Source organism: Melopsittacus undulatus, chromosome 2, assembly GCF_012275295.1.
Source record: "Melopsittacus undulatus isolate bMelUnd1 chromosome 2, bMelUnd1.mat.Z, whole genome shotgun sequence".
Lineage (NCBI taxonomy): Eukaryota > Metazoa > Chordata > Aves > Psittaciformes > Psittaculidae > Melopsittacus > Melopsittacus undulatus.
In genome coordinates, this window is record NC_047528.1 from 91,576,250 (window position 1) to 91,595,097 (window position 18,848).

The 18,848-nt window shown below is 36.4% G+C and overlaps 1 protein-coding gene across 1 annotated transcript in view; it reads right to left on the minus strand.

Annotated features, from left to right (window-relative positions):
* Positions 1 to 1,416: 1,416 nt before the first annotated feature.
* The window catches only part of DYRK1A (dual specificity tyrosine phosphorylation regulated kinase 1A), an 89,488-nt gene continuing 72,056 nt past the window's right edge, over positions 1,417 to 18,848 (minus strand). The window contains exons 4-12 of the mRNA XM_034074466.1: positions 16,742 to 16,834; positions 15,728 to 15,916; positions 14,852 to 14,999; positions 11,273 to 11,559; positions 8,386 to 8,532; positions 7,847 to 7,987; positions 7,252 to 7,558; positions 6,809 to 6,933; positions 1,417 to 5,771 (exon numbers count right to left, since the gene is read on the minus strand). Coding sequence (XP_033930357.1) covers positions 5,148 to 5,771; positions 6,809 to 6,933; positions 7,252 to 7,558; positions 7,847 to 7,987; positions 8,386 to 8,532; positions 11,273 to 11,559; positions 14,852 to 14,999; positions 15,728 to 15,916; positions 16,742 to 16,834 — 2,061 coding nt within the window. The 3' untranslated portion in view covers positions 1,417 to 5,147. The remainder of the gene's footprint in view (positions 5,772 to 6,808; positions 6,934 to 7,251; positions 7,559 to 7,846; positions 7,988 to 8,385; positions 8,533 to 11,272; positions 11,560 to 14,851; positions 15,000 to 15,727; positions 15,917 to 16,741; positions 16,835 to 18,848) is intronic.

An 18,848-nucleotide genomic window follows, 5' to 3' on the forward strand; every position in this document is an offset into this window, starting at 1 on the left:
ATCTTTCATTTCTGCTCTCTTGCTAACTTCCAGATATGTGACCCAGGCCTTGCCACCTGATAAAGAGTTTGGATTCAAATCTACCTTGAAACAGAACATGCAGCTACATTCTAGACATCTCTCACGTTAATTACTGGAAACCAAACTTCTGTGAAAAACTTATTTTCCAGTCAAAGCAGACCTGTTAAGATTCATTCAACATGGCCATTAGAAGTTTTTCATTTGGCTTCCCTCACATGATTTCCTAGGACTACATGAAAGAAATTTCTTGGCCTCTCTTTCAATTAAGTACTGCACAATTCCATTCAAGCCAAGGGTACTTCTCTCACTTCCCTATGCTATTACTCACATTGGTTAGAGTCCCTCCCACATAGAACATCTCTTCCAGTTCCAACCTTTATTCTCTTCTGAATCATTTATCCTCACTTTCCCACTAGAATCTCTGAACATTGGTTAAAGTGAATTATGTATTCTCTCTCCTGTTCAGCAGAGGAGCCTGAAGTTTAAAATTTTAACTACAACCTTTGTCTGGTTTATGAAGTGTATTGCATTTTCGTACCATTCAAGTCCTCAGAGACAGTCATTGTGACCATCTTGTGATTGAACTCTGTGATGCTCTGGAACATCTAGTGTAAAATATAATGAACAACAGAAACTACAAATCCTCTTGGGTCTAGGCAGACCACATATATTTGATATGGCTAGTATGAAAAACTCTTGCAATAAAAACAACGCATCATGATCATTAAGTAAAAAATAGTTCAACTATTGTTATGAGGTGGAGAAATAAACACCAACGGCAAATTTTTCACCATCAGGTTACTTCTGTAGAACCCCACAAAATCAGGGATATTTAACAGAAAACTAAAATTTGGCATGGTATCTTTCTTTCCTTGACAGATGTAAAATACTGTGCAATTCTAATATCCAGTCCTTTAATCACTTGCCAAAGTCGTGTTATATAAAAACTATCCTCGTGAGATCAACACTCAGCAATAACTCTACTTGTTGCTACTTACTTGTATAATCTTGACTAGAGAGATACTTAAATACTATTCAGAAGTTCTACATAATGATCTTACTGATATGTATTTTGTTCTATAAATCAACACAACATATTCATCACGCTGTGTCAGAGGGTTAGAGCTTTAGATTATTTCCTCATTGAAAAAGGATGTCCCTGATGGGTATTTAAGTTTTCAGTTATCAAGACTAAAATATAAGCACATTGATGGTTTAATGAAAGTAACGATGGTAGAGTGATAAACAATGAAGACAAGCCACATCTACAGGTGAATCCAACCCTTCTGTAAACCAGTCCCATTCAGACATCATTATACTTACAGGATGGAAGACCACATCCTGGAAAAGCAGCAGTTCTGAAAAGGACTTAGGAATCATGATGGATAATCATCTAAATTTACAATCTTTTAATGCAAATAACTGAGACTGAAAGATTTAAAAATGCAATCCTTGGAGGTATAAACAAACAAGCGAAGATATAAACTGAAAGGTTCAAGAATGTACCTGCACATACTACACGCACACAGCGATACCCAAATCACTACCAGACGCTGTATGCAGATCTTCCGTCCATGCTTTTAGAATGGATTTTAAAACACCTGAAGTTTCAGAAGAGCCGAAAAAGCTTTACAGTTAGAGATTTAAGGAACTCCACCTATATATGTTATTTAACAGATTTTTTTTATGTGAATAAAGTGAAATAGTTTAAAACTAGAGTAGTTATTTGTTATTCTAATAGGCAGCTAGCTATCTGATGGCCAGCAGCTGGAACTAAACAGTCCTAAAACTGAAGGAGGACTAAGAGTATGGAAATCTAGCTGAATCACTCAAGAGACATGGAAAAACCCTCACACTTCAAGAATCTATATGAAAACCAGCTATCTTTTTCAAAAGTATGTTCTACTGCACCCAAAAGACATGGACTTCATGATGCAGAAACAACTAGAATTCTAGGAGTAATGGCGTGCCAGTCAGATTGTTTCATGACCATGGTCACTTCTGGCCTTAACATCAGCTAGTCTGTAATACGTAGAAAGCTGCAGTGCATATAAGAACATTCAAACTAACAGATGATAATATAAAGAACTCAAACTACAAGTACAGTCCATCAGAATCAAGCAGAGCTGTGTTCATACATCAATAATTTGTATACCTTGCTGTTTCAATTAAAAACTCAAAATTATCTGTTATGCCTCCAACTTTTACTTCCATATTTTTAAGTCTGTTTCAATGTATCTGATATTTACATATTATAGTATAATTATACCTACCATACCATGGCTTGGAGTAGGTTAATTGCATAGGAAGATTTACTATGTTTACATTTTTTCTTAAATTACTCTTTTTTTAAAAAGCACAGTAAAGAGTCTGAGGACAAATTATTCAACTGTTTATCATACATAAGACTGCATGACTATAATACAAAGGGCTTGTCTTTTCATTTAACGTTACAATATACACAGCAAGTCCGGACTAGATCTTACAATCTGAACACAGGTATTTAACCTTTTCCATGCTGTTTATGTTTACAATGCACAGAAGTCCTGTAACCAAACTGTGTAGTAAAGCACACAAAACTGGACTGTAACATAACACAGTATGCAGAAGCACTGGATTTTATGATTTCTTCTTTATGCAGATTTTCTTTTTAACTGCTTTATTTTTTGGCGCTTGCTAAGGTGTGGCAACCCGCGCACACAGAAATTACCCAGATTTCATATTACCCTTATATTCCTAGACAGCAGTAAGTACTGGATTCCTTTTTATATTGCTAAACTCAGCATCCTGTTTCTAAGGTGACAGCCTTCCAAATCCTGTAAACTTCTCTGAATTACCGAGTTAAAAAATAAAACCAAAAATAAAACAAAAAAAAGGAAAAAAATTCATCCACAGGGTTGACATGTCAATACAATAAAAAAAAGAAAAAAAAAGATTGCTTGATTTAAAAAAAAATCATGATTTACAAGGAAAAAAATGGTTAATCCCAAATATTCATTCCCATTCACATGGTAGTCAGCTGCTGCATTGCCACTGTAAGTACAAAAAATTCCACCTTTTAGTCTGAAAGAATGACTTCGCCGCATGGAACCGACCAGTCTGAACTCTGAATTTTCTGCTAAATTCGCTTTTAGAAGGGCTTACTGGCAGAGGTAGATCACTGCTTCTGTAATATATAATGGGCAAAGAATGTTAATCTGGGATGGGCAATCTGTGAATTACCCTCCTTTCAAATGTTTTCCACGGAGCTTTTACTTTTCATCCAAACAAATCTCTGAATGGGCCCACATATTTTGCAACTGCCAAGCTGACTGTGTTATATTAAGGCAGCATTACCCAAAAATTAGGCACCTGTTAAATACAGCCTGCTAACCTCAGGTCTCATGTGAGTGTTTTGCTTTACTCAGACTACTATTTTGGACCTGTTCATGCAATCAAGGTCTTGCCTTCAAGTTTACAATTATGTTAATAAGGAATACAAGAATCAACTGCTGGTTTCATAGCTTCTGGATCTAGTGTCCCTTTTACCTTCAGAAGCCTGAACACATTTATAATGTAACAGATGTTATAGTCTTGAAGTAGATGTCAATCTATTATGTTCAGTACACAGATTGCTGTAAATGTATTGGCTATGAATTCAACAACAGTTCCAGTTTTGTTTAAGCAATAGTACAGCCATAATTTTCAACTGACATTTAAAAATGGTCTAGTTACACCTTGTGTCAAAGTGCAGAACTGCTACATTATTGGTTACAGACATCTATGTGCTATAAAAACAGCTTTGGTACAATAAATTATCAAAAAAGAAAATAAATTTTTGTAAAATTCACAGCATAATTGTGAGGCAAAAAAGCAGTCACATAAAATTCTGCATTTTTAAAAATGTTCAGGATGAACAGAAGACGTCTTTGTGCAGAAGTAATGGTGGAGAAACCACGTGCCGAGAAAAAGCAAAAGAAAAAAGTAAAAAGCAGGAAGGGACACAGTTGTAGCTATTTCCATCAAACGCAAACCACTACTCCTGTGACCTTCAACCAATAAGGAAGTCAACTTTATGACACACGCAAAGTGACCTTGCAATACCTTACAATAAGTGGGTCACAAAAGTCTATTTTAAAAGAAAGGCCTCTTGAATTACCCATTCTCTGTGTTTTCAGCATTAAGGACTGTCTGCAAAAGCATGTCCAAAAGTGATTGCATCTGAAATGGTAGGCTCTTCTAACTTAAGAGTCCAAATCCATAAGGCCAAAGGTTATCCCAAAGACCACCACTTAGACCTCCCCAGGACTGGCCAGGACCGACCCGTTGATTGCTTCTCAGTGCACCTCAGTTATGAAACCAGTCATATTTCAATACTAACTGACTGTGGTCTCCCAAAATATGAGACCCACAGAATCCCATTACAATTGCTGCTTTGATCCTCAGTAGATTCAGAAAAGGAGAGTTCTGATCACCGCCACTTAGCATGCTCAATGTGCCTTACAAACTCCATTACAACCGTCCCTTTTTACAGCTGAAGAATATATATTTGTGTAATCTGAAGGTCCCTCTTTCTTACAGTACTGCATTTCTGTGCCCATGTTTGTCTGGGGAACTAAAAAAAATATATATATATTACTCACTCCCCTCCCACCCAAAAACTTCAAAGGGCCTTTTTATAAATCATGTGCAATGCTTTTAAAAAGAAACTAGTTTGGAACTACAACTACCATTTGAGCAATTAACCCCTGTTGAATGAGACAAAAAAAAAAAAAAACCCTCCCCAAAAAACCAAACTATGACTATGTTGTGGCAGGTTAAAATGGGGGAAGCAAAAAGTGAACACCACTAAGCTACCCATTAATGTGGGTCCAGACATGGCTCTTAAAAAAGAAAAACAACCAAAAAAAAAAGAACAAAAAAACAAAACAAAAAACCAAACCAAAACTAACAAAAAAAAACCCAACAAAAAAAAAACTTCATTGTCCCTTTGCAATCTTTTCAAGTTTAAAAAAATAGTCAGCTTTGCCCTCCTGTAGCGGTTCAGTGAGTTTATCTCCTTCTGATTCAAGCAGCTTTGCACTTTGTTTTTGGAAAAACACCACTTCTATAAAAACACACAAGAAACAAACTTAGTTTCAGTTTAGTCACGAGCTAGCCACAGGACTTTGCTGAACACAAACTCCTGTCATGGGAGACTCTTCTCTATCAATTCCTTGCCTCATTGCAAGGTGTCCTTCAGTCATGTAATGAGCAGGACCTGTATTAGCAGAAAACTGGTATGTTGGATGTCCAGCTATGCCAGTTTCTTGGCGCGGATTAGAGTAGACTGTTAAATTCATGTCCATAGCTCCATTTTGTCCAAAGTCCAAGGTATTAGCAGCCACTGGGCGGTTCTGATAGGCCTGATTGCCTTGGTTACCAGTAGAGGAGGAAGATGTAGAGGAAGAAGTAGTTGAGGAAGACAGGGATGTCATGGAGTGGTGACTGTGGCCCACCTCCATAGAATCCTGGGTGGAGGAGCTGTTTGTTGGAGAATTGTAGACTCTCGGCCTGGTCCGGCTACCCAAGGCTTGCTGTCCATGATGGTGGTGGTGGTGGTGGTGATGGTGGTGGTGGTGAGCGCTATTTCCGTGATGATGATGTAATGCATTCTGTTGTTGAGGGGTTACATGGAAGGTGGTTTCTTGAACTGGATGGTTTTCAACAGTGACCTGTGTAGGAGCTTCAGTGGCTGTCCAACCAATTGGAGGGGGAAACTGTTGTCGAACCTATGTTAATAAGCAAAATAAAAATTAAAATGCTTACTTGAATCTGTCCATTCACAATATATGAGAGATATTAAGTTACTGATGCTTATGCCAACTTCTTAAAAAGTTAAAAAACCTTGTAGCTGCAGAATTATTCTAGAAGTGGAAGCATGCAGTTACAAAGAGTCTCTAATACACTTTTCTAAACATACCTTAAGAAAAATGAGTTCACTTTCTGGGTGTTTTTTTTCAAACAGTTTAAGTAAGTGCAATATGTGACCTTATTGTGAAAGTCACAGAAGCAGCTCTACATAATACTAGTAATAAACAACATAATATTTGTACAACCTTTAGAACAATAAGGCCCTGATGTCTGACTCGGGTCTCTGGATACAATAAGCATACTAAGCTAAATTAGTATGTTGTAGTTTGTATCTTGAATGGTGTCAACAGCATTCAAGGAGTACTACCCACACCTCTGGAAGAACACAGGTGATTAAAGATTCCTAGCTACACACAAATTAGTTGCATAAACTAAACTGTCGACTTAGGGACAATTTATATTTGTATCCATTCTGTACTAAAATAAAAATATTACTGAATTATTTGTAGTTAATGAGCTGTTGCTTCTTTCCAACAAGTACTGAATAAACCCTAGTCCATCAATGATAATGTTGGTGAAGTACCCAAACACTATAAAACAGAATCAAGAACTCCAGCAGGAGTCCACTGAAGTACAAGCTTACTCTCCACTGGGTTGGAAGATGCATAGTTGTGCGTACCCTTACACCCTGTGTAAGGTGAAGAAGCACTGACAGCTTCATCTGACTCACTGCTATTAATACAAAACCTTCACCACTAAAAATCTCTGAAAATTTTTAGTTACCTGCAGTAAGGTGACTGACCTAACATGTAAGCAACTACACAAGAGCTAGTTCTGCACCTAAATGAGTTCAATCTTGAAATGAAAGCATTACTTAATTTATATGGATTTAATACTTTAATATTGTCAGAAAAGTCATATAAAGCAAACAGACAAAAGCTTTACTTAACCATACCTGTGGGCTGTGTGTTTCACAGTCCATAGCTTGAACAGCAGCAGTGAAGTGTCCACCACTATGTCGATGCTGGTGTGTGGGGTCTGACCGTGCCCTTCCACTGTTGCTTGTTCCAGAAGATCCACCTACAAAATCGTAACATGCACAATAACTAAACAGACACAAAACTTAAAAGTTAGCTATAGAACAGTGACAGCATAAAGATACGTAAACTGTTTCAAGGTAAAAATACAAGACCTATAATAACCATTCACATTTTGGGTCATCTGTTTTCTACTTTTTGTTGGAGCAGTTACCTGTTCCAACCGATTAAAGTAATTGATGAGCATGACTGACATATTTGGTTTTTAACCAAAAAAAAAGAGAGAATATTTATCTGAAAAAGACTCCTTAGATGTGACTAACAAAAATAATTTTCTTACCCATTAATGTGAAAAATTTACCTGAGCTTGAAGATGTACTAGAGGTGGTTCCTGAAGACTGTGACTGCTCCATGGCAGGACTAGTAGACACACTGTTACTTGTGTTTGTACCTTCGTCTGCTGTTTTCTTAAAGAAACTATGCTGTAGGGCATAATAAGGTTGAATTCGTGTCTTAGGGTCATAATCAAGCATCCTTAAGATGAGGTCTTTGAACTTCAAGTAGTCAGCTACAGTATGACCCGATTCCCCAGCACGGCGTCCACCCGGTCCTCCTGTTTCAACCCCTAGTATATTGTGAAGTTTACGAGTTCCTGGTGGTTTGTATTCCTGTTGGGAAGTAAGAAATTGCCTGAAGTCAATTTATATATTAAGCCTTGGATGCGCACAGTTTAAACATGCCATAAAAGGAAGTTCAATAAAAGTAAGAAACTATTCAACACTACAGAATGTGATATTTCATTAATCTGTCTTACAGTGTGGAAAATAATAAACAACAGTAAAGCTGCATTTTCAGTAAGGAAAGATGTAAAACAAAGTAACATCTCACTTTTTTTTCTTATTATTAATTTTATTTACAGGAACTGACAATATTATCGTCCTAGTTATGTACCCTACCCTTTTTCCATCTTTGGTCTTCTTCAAGTTCCAAGTGCTATCTGGCAACTTCTCAAAGAACTTTCTTGCTTTTGGTGCTTGGTCAAGGATGTGAGTAGGTGGTATCCCCAGAACTTCCACTATCTTATTCATTTGATCCACCTGTTGCAAACAGAGAAATCTTGTGAGGAACACGTGACAGAGCTGAGCAGTGTGACAGAGTGAGATTCTCATCACACAGGAAGCATATAGAAAAAAAGCCCAGACAAGTTCTAAATTAATTGTGAGTTTAAAAAAAATAAAATCCACTGTGTACAAAGCAAATCAGTGTATAAGGAGTAAGAAGGAGGACCCAGAAACAGAAAATTATTAACAGGCAATTTAAAGTTCTGACAAAAGACACTGCTGTCACTGATGCTTATTCATTTTAGAATTACTAGACTTCCCTAATTTATGCATTAAACAGATGAAACTCATGATGAGAATGAAAAAAAAACATGTTTTTTCATGATGAAAAAACAACAAACTCTTATTACTTGTACCATAATATAACTGCATACCTCATTTGCCCCGCTAAAAAGAGGCTCTCCAGTGTGCATCTCAACTAAAATACAGCCAAGGGACCACATATCAATTGCAAGATCGTAAGGCATTCCCAGTAGCACCTCTGGTGATCGATAAAAACGACTCTGGATATATTGGTATATCTGAAATAAAAGCATATAAAGGTAATAAACAGCATCCAAAGAGCACTATTCTGATTATGTCTTAGAAAATAGAACTACCATGAAATACATTTTCGGTGTAGGGAAAGCCAAGGTATTAGTGATACTAAAAAGCATCTAGACATTACATTAATAAGAATATGAAAAATACTACTTAGTTAATTCTTATGAATAATAACAGTTCACAGTGTGCTCACCCTCCCATGAAAAAGAAAAAAGTGCAGATTCACTCGTGATGTCAGTATTTTACATTTTAGGGTTGATGAGTATAACCTCATGCAATTATAGATAATCATACAAAATTTTTCTCTGCTACCACCTAAAAAAACTATTCCACAAGCAACATCAGAATCATGTAACACTTCAGACAAAACTGACAGTAAAAGACCAAAAGCCAGGATTCTCATGTGATGAAATGAGATGAAATTATCAGGTGATTCTAGGAACTAGAAAACAACACCGTGGAAAAAGCAAACCCCTTCCACAGCTGCTTAGTTATCCTACTCATTCTACAAGACACATAACTCTATCTTGATTTTCAACCTGGAGACTGGCTTAAACGTAGGTATACCAAAAAAAAACCACACCAAAAAACATCAACAACCCCAAACCAAAAAACAACCCCCAAACCAACCAACCAACCAACCACAAAAACAAGGGGGAAGGGGGGTGGAAGAAACAACCCCACCCAACTCCAAAACCCTTAACAAAAAAGAACCAAACAAGAAACACCCAACAGAACGGTACTTCATATTCTAAGTTACATGCAATTTTATCCAGCACTTTCCACAAAGGTATTGGTATTTTCCTACTGCTCTGTAAATTAACTTTAATGAATAATTACCATAGGAGTGTGTATTTCTGCTTTTTAACGTCTCAAAATTACCTCACTGATCTACACAATCTAGATCTCATTTCACCTCCTGGTGTCTCCCTTCACCCGAGGATAAGAAGTTTCTAGTTTATAGCAAAAATTCCCCCTATTAATCTAAATATCTGTTTCACCACTGCATTCAATACACTCATCATAGAATCATAGAATCATAGAATAGTTAGGATTGGAAAGGACCTTAAGATCATCTAGTTCCAACCCCCCTGCCATGGGCAGGGACACCTCACACTAAACCGTATCACCCAAGGCTTCATCCAACTTGGACTTGAACACTGCCAGGGATGGAGCATTCACTACCTCCCTGGGCAACCCATTCCAGCACCTCACCACCCTAACAGTAAAGAATTTCTTCCTTATATCAAGTCTAAACCTCTGCTGTTTAAGTTTCAACCCGTTACTCCTTGTCCTATCACTACAGTCCCTAATAAATAGTCCCTCCCCAGCATCCAATATTCCAAGCTGCTTTTCCCAAACTTATTATGGGGAAAAAGTGATGGGGTGCCACTGGCCTCCTCAAGAGAGATCTGAGGGCCTTCTATTAAAGCTGGTCCATGAAACTTCTCAATTCTTCTCATATTCCATCTACAGTATTACTAGTCCTACTTCCAAAACTGTGTATCTTTTGAAAATGCTGCATATTTTGGGGAGTTTTTTTTGTCTGGTTTGTTTGGTTTCTTTAACATCCAGCTTTTTCAAAGGAAAAAGATACCATCCACAACTTTATAGGTAAAACTGCCAAAGGTACACAACAGGATCTGGGAAGGCTCAAAATCCCTTTTTTTTTCCAAAGACACTGAGGTCTAACTTTTCTAGACAGAAGTCTTCCTTACCTCTCCAGCTAACAGCTTGTTATTAAGCAGCTAAAGCAAAGGTAGCCTGAATAGAAGTGGTCACTTGCTCAGCTGAATAGAATTCCTTCAATCAGGAAAAGATTTACTATAGGGTGAAAGCTGAACAGGACATCCCGGTAAACTCTGCAGTGAGCAAGCTGTTAGCACAAATCAAACATTTGAGTTATATGACGCAAAGCTCTTCCTAAAGAAAAGAGACTTTGGCATCCAAACCAATTTATGATCTTGAATTATTTATGATCTTAATACCTTGATAGTACTGCATATATTTTAAAATTTCCTCAAGCAAATATGTAATTGGCTATGATGGAGAGATTCTAATAGCTCAAATAAAAGCATGTACTCATCTTCAAAGTACACGAACAACATGACACAATTACAAAGTTTTGGTCAACTATTTAGGAATACAGATCTATCCTAATATGAAGAACTGCTGACAGAAAATGATTTAGCCCTTTGTCCTGGAAATACTTTTCCCATATGCATCTTTACTCATACCACCACTAAACTCAATTCAGTCTTTCCACAGTTGCTGAAGTGTTTGTAAAAATGGGTTAGTAATCAGTTATCTTTAAAAGCCAGCTACTGCACTGTCTCAACCCTCAAATATCTTATCTCTAAGGCACACTAAATGCTAGTGAGAGAAGTAATATCTATGAAGAAAATAAATATTTATTTAATAGCACTGCAGGCTTCTACAAGCAAGTGCTGGTACATTCTGCACTAACATAGCATAAAAATATAACCAAGAAGAAAAGAAAGATGGGAAGTTTATCACTATGATGAAGGTTGAACTACTATGGAACTATAACTCATATTTAAGGCTCCTGTAGATTGTTGATGTCTAAAACCCTATGTAAATATTACCTGTATTTCACTTAAATAATTATTAATAAAGTTTAAATTACCCATCTATATATTATGATTTTTTTCATATGTATCCAACATTAGCATAAATAGATTTGTTACTAATACTCACCCTCTGTCCAAGTTGACACGAACTGCCAAAATCAACAATCTTGATAGCACTTCGTTTGGGGTTACAGAGCAGTATATTCTCAGGTTTTAGGTCACAGTGAATGATACTAAGTTCAGGAGTCGCCAGAAAAAGCAGTGCAGTGCACATCTGCTGTGCAAATTTTCGTGTCAGGTTCAGTGAGACACCTCTGAAGTTGGTGTTCCGCAACAGATCATACAGATTGTAGGACAGCATTTCAAAGACTAAGCAGAGATGGTTTCGGAACACGAAGTGGCGCTTCAAATGTACTTTAAAAAGGGGGAAGAAAATAATTAACACATATCCTGTGTGTACTAATTACAACACAATGCTTAAATATTTTAATCAATATGCAAGAAGCTGACCTGTAAGATAATATAGTGTTACTTTTTTTTCCCTGGATCTATGGTTATTTATAAAATATTGCTCCCATGCCTGAAGTCCAGGGGGACATTTTACACATCTGAAGTGTCCTCAAGTGTACCTCAGGAAAGCTACATTAACCAAAGAATTATTTAAAAGACAAAAGTACTGTTTTTTTCAAAATAAGCTATCACTCCCCTATTAGAAAAGGCCAACATATCTTTGGGTAAATACAAATATCAGCAAAAAAGGCAAGAAGCGCAAACTGTGTAACACAACCTTTGTCACAACACTTTTGATCTTTTTCAAGGGAGAATTCATTTTTCCATCCTCCTGAAGTTAAAACTGTATTCAAGTCCAAGCTGACTAGAATGAAGTGCACATACAGAGGTATTCTCAACAGTAAAGCAGGTATCGTACTTCAGACTGAATTGCTTATTAGGAATTTCCCTTTTGTTTATAGAGAAAATATTTGTCAGATTCATTTAAAATATACTGACATTACTGCAATTTGTATGCTGTGACTTCAATTGATCAATTAATAAAACTGATCAATATCCATGGGCATTATATTCATTTCAATCAAGCAGAATCTCAGTTTATGAAAGCAACCAATCCTGTCCAAATCCACTCAATTTTTTCCATGAAATGGGTGAAAAATTCACCCCATGAATCTGTTTAAAGGCAAGCAAGATTTACTAGTCTGTCATTCAGGTTGGTTGCCGCAAAAAAAATACAACTGAAATAGGAAAAATACTTTGGCTCTCAGATAAAAAGCAACACATTCTCCTTTTTGTTATAATAAAATCTTGAACCAGTATTAGCACAATGAGGATTCAGACTTCCAGTTAAGGTTATTCCTTGGTGTTCTATGCCAGTTCTTTATGAGTCCCTTACAACTTCTAACAGTACAATTTGCTTCCAGACCGATGGCCAGTTCCTGCAATACCTCATTGTCTAGACCTTTCAAATTTTCTCATCTTTGTCATAATTCCACTTTCCTCCCACCATGAAAGCACCAGCACCTTTTCTTGTGGTCTTCCTACACTTGATTCCAGTACTTCTCTACACCACCTAAGCTTGCTGGAATCACTACTTACTCCAACTGGTTTGTAACCACCAGCATGCTTCTGGCCAGTGAGTACTACTTGCAGCTGCCACAGAGCTCAAACAGCCTGGATAAGAGCTGAACTTGCCGTATCTTCCTTTCAATGCAGACATGAAATTTGAGCATTTCTCCTCCACTCTGCCATAAATTTTCACAAAATTTTAAGACCTTAATGCATTCTTACACTTGTGTTAGGTTTAGTCTGAAGGAGACCAGTCCAGCTTGAGGGTACTCAAGATCTGACAAAAATGTAAGCAGTTGAATTCATTGTTCCTAAAAATCAAGCTACAATGTGTTTAACCATGTTCTCTCCAAAATCTATGCTTTACATTACACAGTGTATTGAAATACTTGCAATGCTTTCAGCCTTATTCAGCTTTCCCTAGCATCATGTATCTCAAAGACTAGGAGAGGGTGAACTGTCCATATGTCCTACTGATAACCTACTTCTTACATCAATATGCTGCATGCTTCAATTAAGTCTTGTTGCAAAAGTATGTTCATAAACAACTGTTCCTATGCTTAGATACATCTTCCAGTGAAGTGTCTGGAGATCTGAGTTTTTCATGATCAGTATTTGCACAGCATGCAGTACAAGGTATTGATTAAAAACATTATCCATTTGGGATTTTTGATCTTTACAGATGTTGTCATGTTCATTAATACAGTATTAACTGAAACCATTCAAATATATCCTAACAGACTTGGAAATCAGCTTGAAAGAAATCTAAAATCACCTACCTATGCAAAGACAATATTTATTATTCCTCCACTGTTAAAAATTATACTTTCCCCTCTCCTCCCCCTTTTCTTTTTCAGCACTGCTCTCTATGTAAAGCCATTCTGTCTTAACTGACAGAGGGAGATTATATGATGTTTTGGTCCATTTCATTTTACCTGACATTACAAACAGAATCTCTAACAATTTAAAATTCCAAGAGCTTATTTGACGAAGCTATAGTGTCTTTATTTGCTGTGTATTAATATGAAACTGATCATGCCTTTAATATTCCTAAAACACCTTTCCAACATAATATGCTGTCAACTTCAGATTTTAAGCAAACATGTTATTAATAAATGTAAGTTAAAAATACCTTAAAAACTTCTACACTGAATACATAAATGCATTGTGAACATATTTTATAAAACCAGTTAAAATTCAACTGAATACTCATCAGATAACTTAGTATCAATGTATATTAACATTATTTCAAAGGTTTCTTTCTACATTACAGAAAGAAAAAATATTAATCCAATACCTGTATTCAAATCAGAAAGCAGAGCTGCTCATATTTCAGCTTCTACAAACTAAAGAATGCTTAAAAACAGTTTCATTTTCCTTAATAACTTTTTCGTATTTCTCCATCTGTCATTACAATATGCTGTTGCAGTCCTTCCATCATCTCTTTTCCAAATTCTCACTCCAGAGCATGGAAAGGATTTAGTAAACTTTTACATGAACTGACTTAATTTCATCATTATGGTAAAGTTCACATAGCAATATAATAGTAAGTCAAGGGAACACCATTTACAGGAACTATCAAAATTGTAAGCTTGAAAGTATTTTCTGAGCTCTGAATTCCAAATCTTAACATTTACACAAGTCTTATCTTAGATCTGTTATACAAAATTTTGAGATTTTTAATACATACACTCAAAAAATAATTAAGCTAGCCATAAGACTACTGTATGATACTGATTTATGTTAAATATGCATGCTTTTATCCATGACAGTTCTGAGATAATAATAAAATATATTCAAAGTAGTGAAAGTGATTGCAACTACCACAGATCACAGCTTCTGTGGAAAAGCCAGTCCACAGCAACTTCTTCAGTTGTCCATATGAATAACTGGAAAAAGAAAATACTACAGAAGACCTCAATGCTACAAAGTAACAAGTCTGTTACCGCAAATAATTTTTATGTATTTCTCTTATGGATCTTACATATTTGCACTAAATATGTAGTAATGATTTTAAAAGTTATATTATTCATTTTGTTTCTTTAGCACCAGAAACCTCTTACGCTATACAGCAAGACTAAAATATGCATAACAGAATAAAATTAAAAATTCAGAACTATTCAAATACCTATATAGTACTTCATCTCTGTGTCATGTTTGTTCATAAGCTCAAGCAGTCGCACTTCAATCTGGGCTTGGTTTAAGAAAGCCTTCTTGTTTTTTATTATTTTGATAGCCACCCACTCCTGTTCCACTCGATCATAAGCCTTTACAACCTGAAAGAGAAAAGTCAAACACATCAGTAAAATCTCTCCAGTTTTCAAAATACAGCAAAACTCACTCTCTAAACTTTCTTCACTTTCTGAATTCAGAGAAAATATTTTGAGAACTTTTGTTCTTGCCAACTAGATTACTTTTATTATATTTCTTCTCCTACTTGATACTACTGTAAAGCCACAATAAATGATGTGATGATTATTGCAGTGATGTCACAGAACCGAGGCTCCACTGAGCTTCACTGAGGCAAGCATTATATCCAAATGGAATTCCCAAATCATCAAACAAATACTGTAAAACTGGCAAAATCCGAGAAAAACTAACAAAAGCAACAAAAGAAGAGTCGCATCCTGCTTCCAGCATTTTTCTCAAGCACTGGCTACAGCAAACAGTAAAAACAAATGCTAATAAATAACATTTTTAGTAGGTAATCCCTAGCACTAGGCTATTGTTTTAATTTAAACCCCCAAACCAAACAGCTAAAAATGTGAACTGATGGCAAAAGGCTGAGGAGTTGCTCACTGCAAAATGCATCACCAGATGTACATAACGAAGCATATTCAAACATTATCTGCAGTAACAGGAACCCGAACAAAACGTGTCTTGAGCAGGCACTTGGTGTAATAGGATTAAGAGTTTGATTTCAAAATGAACAGGAATACTACTTCAAATAAAATGCATATTATGATTCACATGAATTATAGGTCGCTCAGCTGATACACAATACCTGTCCAAAGGACCCTTTGCCTATTAGAGAGTCAATTTCATAACGATCCATCCACTTCTCCCCATTTTTTACAATATAGTCATAGTTGTCATCATCATAGCCATCATTGTAAACTTTTCTCTCCTTTTTGTGACTGGAATCTTCTCCTTGGCCCTGTTGATGCCGCCGTTTTTTTTTTGCATAGTAAACCTAAATGTAGACAATATATTACTTAAGAGCACTTTTTAGAACATTGGTACAATAAAGAATAGGATCAGCTTTTATAATTATCATACTTAATCTTGTGATTTTAATATGCAACTTTTACTACTGGAAAAACAAACAATCTTCTCCTGCTACCTGTATATTTGAACTCAAGTCATAATACCAAAGCAAAGTCCTGATGAATAATTTTAAAACTCAGAAAGGAGATCTAAATAAATGTACTAGAAACACTGATCCCTAAAGTTCACAGGTCCAAAAAGGAATGATACATATACACACAGTAAAATTAAAAACTACTAGTAGCCTAGAAACAAGAATTATCAGTTGCTTTTCCACAAGACTGACAATTCCAAGGACATCAGTAATCACTGAAGAAATCCCTTCATGTTCCCTACAGTTTCCAAGGAGTTAGAAACCATATTAACCATGCGATTTTTATACTTTACATTTGCCAGCAATATTTAATTAAATAACTTGGGATATTTAACTTTCATATTTTTCTTGCAAGTCCTTAGACACATCCATAAAGGTTTATAGCATGAGCTATGAGTATTTCCTTATCATGCAACAGAAAAGCTCAGCATTTGTTTATAAAACAAGGGAAAACAAATTCAAGGATGAAATATTTCCTATGTGCTGGACAGAAAGCAGATCATGATGACATCAGTGATGATCAGTGAGATATTAACAACAGAAAGCTTGATTCCCCTTATCTCTTTGTGAGATAATTAACAGAAAATATACTTAGTAATGTATTGTAAGCAAAACTTTCAAATCAATACACATTACAAAGACAGATGGAGTCATTACCTCATTAATATGCTTGTATGTTTTGATCAAATCTACGGAGAGCTTCCTCAAGGGAGCAGTGGCTGGATCTCGGAAAGTCTGGGGCATCCGCCTCTGTAATATGACCATTATCATAATTACAAAACAAGTTAGGAATGTAAGGATATAATTACTACACTAAATTGCGGTATTCCTCACAGAAATGATCTATTTCATGGCAACATTTTTTCTTCAAGCAAACATTAAAAAAAAGAAAAACTAATACTGGAATCAAAAGAAATTAAGTTATTTTTTAATATATTTAATTAATAAAGTAAAGAAGAAAGAAATCGCAAGACTTCTTTCCTCCCATTATGCCTAACAGGCTTAATCCCAATAGTTCTTCTCTTGGTTAAAATACAACTCTTTTGTTGAGAATCTTGCTGACATTACTCCTCCATCTCATGACTGATACATGAATTGTAACCATATTTCACGTATAGCTGCATTAAAACCATGAACAGATGTTAACAGTAATTAACTGCTGCAGAACTGTAGCATTTTGCCACACCTAAACTGTATAAAATTCAAAAACAAATCACCTCAGATCTACCATGCTCTACAACATCCAGGTGTAAATCTAAATCTAAAACCCAAAGAAAATGTGAAGAAATCTAAAGAATGAACATGAGCACCGTACCTGCTTTCAAAGTTTTAAAACAACATCCCTGAAAAAGTAGTTATGTTCCTCATCTGTGTTTCCTACAATTGACTATGTTGGCAGAAAATAACCTTCAATACCATGTTATTTTTTTAATTGTTTTCCTGAAGAAACAAGATTCAAGTGTGATAAAATCACTAGCGTGCTTCTTTTTTTTTGTACACATATGCCATGTAAATTCTGCATCTACCAAGCAACTTCTATTCCTGCTAAGATTTGTTTGAAATCCCAGAAGATAAAGCTCCTTGAAAGATAGTTCCAAGTGGCAAGCTGGAGGCGAGCAACAGACCCAGTAAAGAGAAGGCAGAAAAAACTAACTCATGAACCATTTCATTTGGCTAAAGCTAACTATCTGCTCAGTGGATGCTTTACTTAGCAGCCCAGCTGTAGCACCAGACAAGCTCTATCAACTCCTCTATCTCGCCAGTGTCAGGGATGGGGTGGCGGGGATGGGGAGCTTAGAGGGGAGGCTAGTGTTACTGCTCCCCTAGCCTACATCTCTATTCTTTCTCTTCCCAATAACAGAAAACCACTGGACAAGTTTAAGCAATTCCACTGGAGAAAAGCTTATTTCATTCACTATGAGGGTGGTGAGACACTGGAACAGACTGCCCAGAGAAGCTGTTGCTGCACTATCTTTGGCAGTGTTCAAGGCCAGGTTGGACAGGGCTTGGAACAACCTGGTGTCCCTGCCCACGGCACGGGTTTGGAACTAGATGATCTTTAAGGTTCCTTCCAACCCAAACCATGCTATGATTGTTATGTATGGTAAAACAACTTCTATTTCTTTACTCACTACTAAGAGGGTTAGGTGACTGAGCACCACCACATTCTGCCTTACAACTCTCATGCCATCCAGTATGCTGACACTCATAATTCTTCACTTCTAAATGCTTCATCTTTCTGCTGCCTCCTACTACAGCTAAATACTGACATGCAACCTCCTGCATGTCCTGCAAAGCTGAGGAAAGATCATGAACCATCAACAAAAATAATGAAACTGAGTTTTGTATCAGTATTCCTTAACTAATAAATCAACCAGAAAAGTGTAATTGCTCCTCTGCCTTTTATGGTATTACTTAATATGTACGAAAGTGGCTGCGCAAACACCTCTTTTTTTTTTCTTTTTTCCCCTTAACGACCAATTAACAAAATCACATTGAAGTGACCCAAAGTAGTTCTTACAAACAGAAGCGACAAGAGCTTCTGCTTCTGAAACTGGACCTGGACTCAGGTACCCAAGCAACCATACTAGAAAGCTAAGCTCATGCACTCCTCCAGTGGAAGCGCAGACCAACATGGGGGTAAAAGCCTAAAGCAGCGAGCAAGACAGAGGATGAAAAAGTGACAGAACTAAAGACAGAGGGGGAAGGCAAAACACTTGCAGTCAGTTTACTGTGTCTGTGTGAAGCTGAGATTCCCAACAGG